Source organism: Geospiza fortis, unplaced genomic scaffold (assembly GCF_000277835.1).
Source record: "Geospiza fortis unplaced genomic scaffold, GeoFor_1.0 scaffold97, whole genome shotgun sequence".
In the NCBI taxonomy this organism is placed as follows: domain Eukaryota; kingdom Metazoa; phylum Chordata; class Aves; order Passeriformes; family Thraupidae; genus Geospiza; species Geospiza fortis.
In genome coordinates this window covers 3,013,039-3,019,981 of record NW_005054343.1, presented here as the reverse complement: position 1 = coordinate 3,019,981, position 6,943 = coordinate 3,013,039, and the positions used below count along the sequence as shown (strand labels likewise).

General features: G+C 47.6%; 1 protein-coding gene across 1 annotated transcript in view; it reads left to right on the top strand.

Moving 5' to 3' along the window:
* Positions 1 to 464: 464 nt before the first annotated feature.
* COG4 (component of oligomeric golgi complex 4) overlaps positions 465 to 6,943 on the top strand; it is a 12,783-nt gene continuing 6,304 nt past the window's right edge. The window contains exons 1-8 of the mRNA XM_031058475.1: positions 465 to 542; positions 654 to 768; positions 1,653 to 1,827; positions 2,437 to 2,630; positions 3,040 to 3,145; positions 4,210 to 4,367; positions 4,868 to 4,926; positions 6,362 to 6,495. Of these exons, the coding sequence (XP_030914335.1) occupies positions 520 to 542; positions 654 to 768; positions 1,653 to 1,827; positions 2,437 to 2,630; positions 3,040 to 3,145; positions 4,210 to 4,367; positions 4,868 to 4,926; positions 6,362 to 6,495 (964 nt within the window). The 5' untranslated portion in view covers positions 465 to 519. The remainder of the gene's footprint in view (positions 543 to 653; positions 769 to 1,652; positions 1,828 to 2,436; positions 2,631 to 3,039; positions 3,146 to 4,209; positions 4,368 to 4,867; positions 4,927 to 6,361; positions 6,496 to 6,943) is intronic.

Below are 6,943 nucleotides of genomic sequence, written 5' to 3'. Positions count from 1 at the left end.
GTGTGAGGAGGAGGTATGTCGGGCCGGGGATGGGAGGCAGCGGGGCCCCGAAAAGCTCGCTGTCGCTGTGCCCTCATTGCTGCGTACTCTCTAGAGGTGTTTGGTACGGACTTAGCCGCCCCTGGGTCGGTGTCGGCTCCGCGGATCCCTGAATCGCGAGCAGCCTGGAGATTCTGGGATCTCCTGCACTGGAAGCCCGGCCAGGGGAGGAGTTTGTGGGTTATCTGACTTAAAAGCGGTGTGATGAGGATTCCAAAACCGATGCTTTCAAATAGAAAAATCATAAAGATTTAGAGGATTAAAGAGATCTCAGAAAAGATTTATTTGTCATATGAGCTCTTGGAAGCACTAATGCCTTGTGTCCTTGGCTTGGATGTGGCATCTGTGATAAATTGCTGGTCTGGAGGAGAGCTGAAGTCACACAACACCTCCTTCATCCTTTTTTTTTAATTTTTTCAGAAAGTCGTGCAGGAAGAGCTGGATGCCCTCCTGGAGCAGCAAAGCACTATAGAGAATAAGATGGTTGCCCTTCATCGCATGGGGTTAGTGTTCCAACCCCTCCTTCCAGTTGTTCCTGGAGGAAGAGCCATGCTCTTTGCACAGCACCCAGGTAGTTCATGAGTGCCTCTCACGCTCAGCTCTGTGTGTTTCAGCCCCAGCCTGCAGCTGATCGAGGGGGATGCCCAGCAGCTGGCAGGGATGGTCACCTTCACCTGCAACCTGGCCGAGAACGTCAGCAGCAAGGTCCGGCAGCTCGACCTCGCCAAGGTAGCTGGGCTGAGGGGGCTGGGGCTTGTCACCACTCCTGGCTGTGCAGGTCTGTAGGGTGCTTTCAGTACACCTTCCCCACTGTCTTGTTCCTGCTTAGAGGCAGGGCTGCTGTGTTCTGTGTTTGTGTGTTCTGTGCTCACAGCACACCAGATGTGCCCTGCCGTTGGTGGGGCTGGAAACTGCTGTGGTTTTGATTTTAGCTGTGTCCTTCTGGGCTCCTGGGTACTGCATGGTATAAGACTGGTAGAATCATAGAATGGTTTGGGCTGGAAGGGTCCTTAAAGCTCCTCTCATTCCCAACTCTCCTGCAGTTGACATGGACACCTTTCACTAGACCAGGCTGCTCAGAGCCCCATCCAGTCTGGCCTTGAACACTTCCAGGGATGCTCCTCCATATATTGGCTGGTTCTCCAGCATCCCCTTCTGTCCATGCAGCTCCTGGTAGAATACCCTGAACAGGGTGACTAGCAATCTTGGCAGCTACACAGTGCTGAGGACAGTGGAGATTGTCACCCAAGCCAGGTCAGGAATCTGGGCTGTTCTGTTCCTTGTCTGGGGACAGGCTGAGGGGTGTCAATGCCAGCATTTGACACAACTGCTCAGATCAGACAGATAATGTGTGGTGTCCTCTCTGGTCTCTGCCTGTTTGTTACAGAGAACTGTGGCCTCCAAGTTCAGCCTCAGTTTTGACATTTGCTGTTCATCCTGTGGAGCCACTGCTCTTAGCACTTTTTAAGTAGTGTGGGATTTTTGCTTACGTAGCAGTTCTGCTGTATACAGAAATATTGCTTCAGTCTCTTTTTCCCTCACACTTTCTTCTGAGAGCTACCTCTCCCTGTCCATCCCACAGCTGGAAGCATTACTGGTTGCCTTTCTTTCAGACCCGACTCTATCAGGCCATTCAGAGAGCTGATGACATCCTTGACCTGAAGTTCTGCATGGATGGAGTTCAGACAGCCCTGAGAAATGAAGACTATGAACAAGCAGCAGCTCACATCCATCGCTATCTGTCTCTGGACAAGTCAGTGATTGAGCTCAGTCGTCAGGGCAAGGAGGGTAAGCACTGTTTGTGAGGAGATGCTGATGAGTCACCTCTCCAATGGATATCTAGAGGCTGCTCATTTCCCATGGGTTACCTCAGCCCAACAGACAAAGCAGAAAATCTAATGCTGGCCAGAGATCTTAGTATTTTATAAACTGACTTAGGGGTGAAGGTTTTTGAACTGTTATTACACCAGAATTATCATTAATTGAAAAGGAAGTTCCTGGCACACAGCTGTAATAGTATTTCAGGTACTAACTAAGCAAAGGACAAAAGGACAAAATGTTCAGGCCAGAAGAAGTGATGGAGAAGGCTCTGTCAGGAATTGTTCTTGTGTCACAGTGTGCTACCAAGCAGAGCAACTGGAAATGAGGGGGTAAATTGGTAGATTCCTAAGAGGAGAATCCCAGTGGATGTGTTGTCATCCTTCATGCAAAATCACAACATTACATCACGCACCAACCTGTCTGTCTGTGCCTGCAGAGGAATTCCAGTGTGTCTTCTGCCTTCTCAGCTTGGGGCTGCACAGTGCTGGTCTCTCTCCTGGGGAAAAAAAGTAGCCCTTGATACAATACTAACAGTGTGCTGACACTTTTCCCTTTCTTTTCTGTCCTTTTTGCCAGGGGGAATAATTGATGCCAACCTGAAACTCCTGCAGGACGCAGAGCAGCGTCTGAAGACAATTGTTACAGAGAAATTTGACACAGCTATGAAGCAGGGAGACCTGCCCCAGGTGGAACGGTTCTTCAAGATCTTTCCTCTGCTAGGCTTACATGAAGAGGGGCTGAGCAAGTTCTCTGAGTACCTCTGCAAGCAGGTAACAGGCTCTGTGACACCCAGGGGAAAGCAAAACCCAGTCTCTGTCAACTGATGTTGTGGAAGGAGATTTTGGCAGTGGCTTGTTCACCTTAAAAAATAGCACTGGCCTTAGTTCATATCTGTGCCTGCATTTGCATGCTGGGATGGGCTTTCTGATGTCTGTGTCTCGCTCTGTGCACTTGCTTAAAAATTACCCAATGAACCTGGAAAGAGAAGAGCAAGCTTCTGCCTTTCCTTGAGCCTTGAGTTTTCCACAAGAGAGGACAGGATCCCTGTTCAAAGGAGGAGCAACAGCAATAGCTCTTGCATTGGGAAGGCCAATGAAAGCTCTCTAGGGCAAGGATAGAGGACCTGTGAGTTGAAGACTACCTTTGGGTGCTCAGCTGACCGGTCCTGTTGGCATGCAGGTGGCCAACAAAGCAGAAGAGAACCTGCAGCTGGTGATGGGGACAGACATGAGTGACCGTCGAGCTGCTGTCATCTTTGCAGACACCCTGACACTCCTCTTTGAAGGTAATCTTCCTTTCCTCCTTCCTGATGATTGCAAATAGTCCATGATGAGACTGTCCATCAATTTAAATGCTTTCAATTTCAGTTCATAAAATGCCTCGTTCTCCTTTGAGCTACAGGTGTCTCACTCGAGGGACAGGGACACAGCTAGTAGGATTTATTCTAACCAGGAGAGGGCATCACAATAAGCAAGTTTTCCTGTGTACATCTTGTACAGGCACAAAGTGCATTTGCAAAGGATTTATTGGCTTCCCCCAGGAATCAGACTCTTCCTGTTCTCTGCATCCTCAAAACAAATGGATATTCCCTGGAGGTTTCTTCAGACTTGCAGCTCTCCAGACAAACAAATCAGATCCCTTAGGGATGAGCAGCTGTTGGTGCCTCCAGGCCTGGCTCTTCAAGAAGCACCATGGGAACTTGAAAGCAGAGACAGGAATATGAATGCTCTGTGGGAATGCCACAGACAGTACTTGAGATCCCATGGTGATTAACCACCTTCTCTATTAAATCTGCTCTAGTTCCAGGCTGCACCCCTGCCAAGTTACTCTCCCAGCCTGGCACCAGTAGAGCTTTCTTGCCAGTAGTGTTAAAAGCAGGGGGAGCATTGCTAACTTTTGGAGTAGAGTGTTTTTGATAAGAAGGCAATATTGTAGAGATACTTCCTTGGAGATGAGCTTTTCCTCCAAGGAGTTCTTGCCTTTGCTAATGCTTGCTCTCTGCAGCAAGTGTGTGCCCAAGAGCCATCTCTGGGCTGATTTTTCCCTGTAGCCTTGCAGATGCTAAAAGCTGGGACTGCATTTGGGTGGCAGTTGTGCCCCCTGCCAGATTTAGTTTGTGTGCTTCGTCCTGGGGAAGCTTCAAACCTTGTATCTTGCTGGGCTGAAGGACAGCTGGCACACAGGGCATGGCAGGAGTTCTCTTTAAGGACAGAGAGATGGCTTCTGCTCCAGGAGATCTGTACTCTTATCTGTGGAGTGAATGATCCTTTTTTAGGTCTGGTCTGTGGACCTGAGTAGCTCTGCTGTGCTCTGGGAAGTGCTGGTTGAGTGTCTGTCCCCTCCCTGCAGGGATTGCTTGCATTGTGGAGACCCACCAGCCCATTGTGGAGACCTACTACGGGCCAGGGAGGCTCTACACCCTCATCAAGCACCTGCAGGTGGAGTGTGACCGGCAGGTGGAGAAGGTGGTGGACAAGTTCATCAAGGAGAGGGACTATCACAGGCAGGTGAGAGCAGTGTGAGGCTGCCTCATGCAGCCAGCTGTGCCCTCCATCCAGCTCTGTGGGGCTCCCACTGCCATAGAGGCAGCAGAGCTTGACCTTCTGTATTGAGAGAATCCTTGCTCTACTCCTTATTTACCCTGACAGCTGAAGGGGTCAGACTGTAACTGCTTTCTGAAGCAGAGAAGGATTCATTTGGAGCATGGTAAATGCACCCTGGGCACTCTTTGCTGTGCAGATCTGTAGGGTGCTTTCAGTACACCTTCCCCACTCTCTTGTTCCTGCCTAGATGCAGGGCTGCTGTTACTGTCTCGTGGTCACATACCTGAGGGCCTCTGGTCAAGTCCCATCCCACCACCCTTCCTGGAGGGATGAGCTCTGCCTTGGAGGAGGAGGAAGTGAACTTATGTGATTCTCTTCTCTGGCAGTGCTTCCTCCAAAGCATTCCTATTACCCTCAGAGATTACAAATCATCAGCAAAGACTCCCTTTCTTTTGTGATTGCAGTTCCAGCAAGTCCAGAATAGCATGATGAGAAGTTCTTCTGCAGAGAAGATTGAACCAAGGTACAAAGAAAAACTCTTTATGCTCTCTAACCTTTCACTCTTGACTTGTTATTAACACTGCTTAGCATTTAGATAACTCTCCCACTCTTCCAGAAGCTTTGTGGGTATTAAATTTAAAAATCCAATTGTTAGGTGCCCTTCACTGCCCTTCTGTAAAGGAAGCTTCTGTAGTGGGGCTTTATTTTGCTTAGTCATTAATTCTAAGCCTTGGCTCTAAGCATTCCTGGAGGGTTGTCGATATCACTGCACATGAAGGACTGAGATTTTAACTGCCTGTGCCCACTGCCCTTCCATGGCCAGAGTACAGCCCTTGGAGCCCACAAAACAGAGCAGCTGTCTTGACAGGTAATTTATGACAGAAACAGGATTAATCTTTGGATCTTACCTTATCTGTATTGCTGCTGCAGCAGCTCCATACCATCAGTTTCTTGACAACAAACTGCAGTGCTTTCAATCTCCCTCTTTTTCTTCTTATCGTAAATATTTACATAACCCTTAAGCAAGGCCATTTGAAAGTGCACCCAGCCCTTCTGGGACTGCCTGACTTAGAAACATGCCTTGAAAGAAAACAGGTTCCTCAAGAAAGATCTGTCTGTGAGCCTGCATAATTAATATTTCAGCAGTAATATTTGCTTACAATTTGCTCTGAGTAACTCTGCATGCATCCCAGTTTTCTGATTTTTTTATTTTGCATCTGTAAAATAAAGGTGATATTTCCTTCTCCCACTTGTGCACCATGAGGCTTCCAGCAGGATTTGTAAAATTCTTTTGTGCACACTGATAAAAACATCTGATGTGTCAGTCTTTCTTTTTTTCAGCCATCTCTGATCTGCACACTGTGTTCTGCATTGTAACATGCTTTTTTTATCTCACATTTCCTGAGCTGTTGAACTTAAACAGATTCTTCATCATCTGCAGAGAAACACATGAGTCTGTGCACAAAAACACATACATGGAGATGGCAGGGACCAGGCATTTCTAACACTGGCTACACAGGGCTCATGGAATTGTAGCAAAACTGAGGTAGGGAAGGACTGATGAAGATCTCTAGTCAAACCTCCCACTCAAAACAGGGCCTCATTTTGAAATTACATCGGGTTGCTTTGAGTCTTGCAGTCCTTGCAGTTTCAACGTGGATGTCCTCAGATATATGAGGAAAAAGAGGGGGAGTGTTGCTAAATCTTGGAATAGAGTTTGTGAGGAAAAAACAATTGTAGAGATATCCCCCAGAATCTCCCCCAGGAGGGATTTTGATTGTGTGTGTGCATGCTTTGCACATACCAGTTATTCTGCTGAGCTTTGCCACTCAACGGCACAGATGGAAAGGGGCAGTACTGATCTCAGTAAGGGAACAGAGAACACACTGCTTAACTGAATTAAATTTGTGCCTCTCCTTTTGTAGTCTTGCTGTCTTGATTCTTGCTATTTCTTCCAGGGAGCTTGACCCTATTTTAACAGAAGTCACTCTGATGAATGCCCGCAGTGAGCTCTACCTGAGGTTCGTCAAGAGACGAATAATAGCTGATTTTGAGGTGGGAGATGCCATGGCCTCGGAGGAGGTAAAACAAGGTAACACCTTGAGTACCAATGCTCATAGGCTCTGGTTATCAAAGCCAGAAATTGAGATATACCTGAGTTAGTGGCAGAGCAGAGTGACACAGGCTCTGCAAAGACACTTTGGGAGCGCTCTGTGGAAGATTATTGTGTAGCCTAGGCTTTCCAAATCTCTTTTCAGCACTCGTTGTTCCCTCTAACAGGAAAACTAACATTAAGAATGATTGTAGATTATAACAAAGTAAAGTCCCCAAAGAGAGGAAGAATCATTTGGTCACTGCAGGCACAAATCCTAAAGGTGGAGACCACAAAAAAAAAGGCTCAAGGTTTTGGTACTCTGTAGAGTTCTTGAAATCACTTTAGTCACCTGCAAAATCCAGCTCTGCAATTTCAGCTCCACAGTTGAGGCTTGTGATTTGTTTTAGGCTAGGCTTGGCAGGTGTGTGTCTGTTGAGTCCCATGG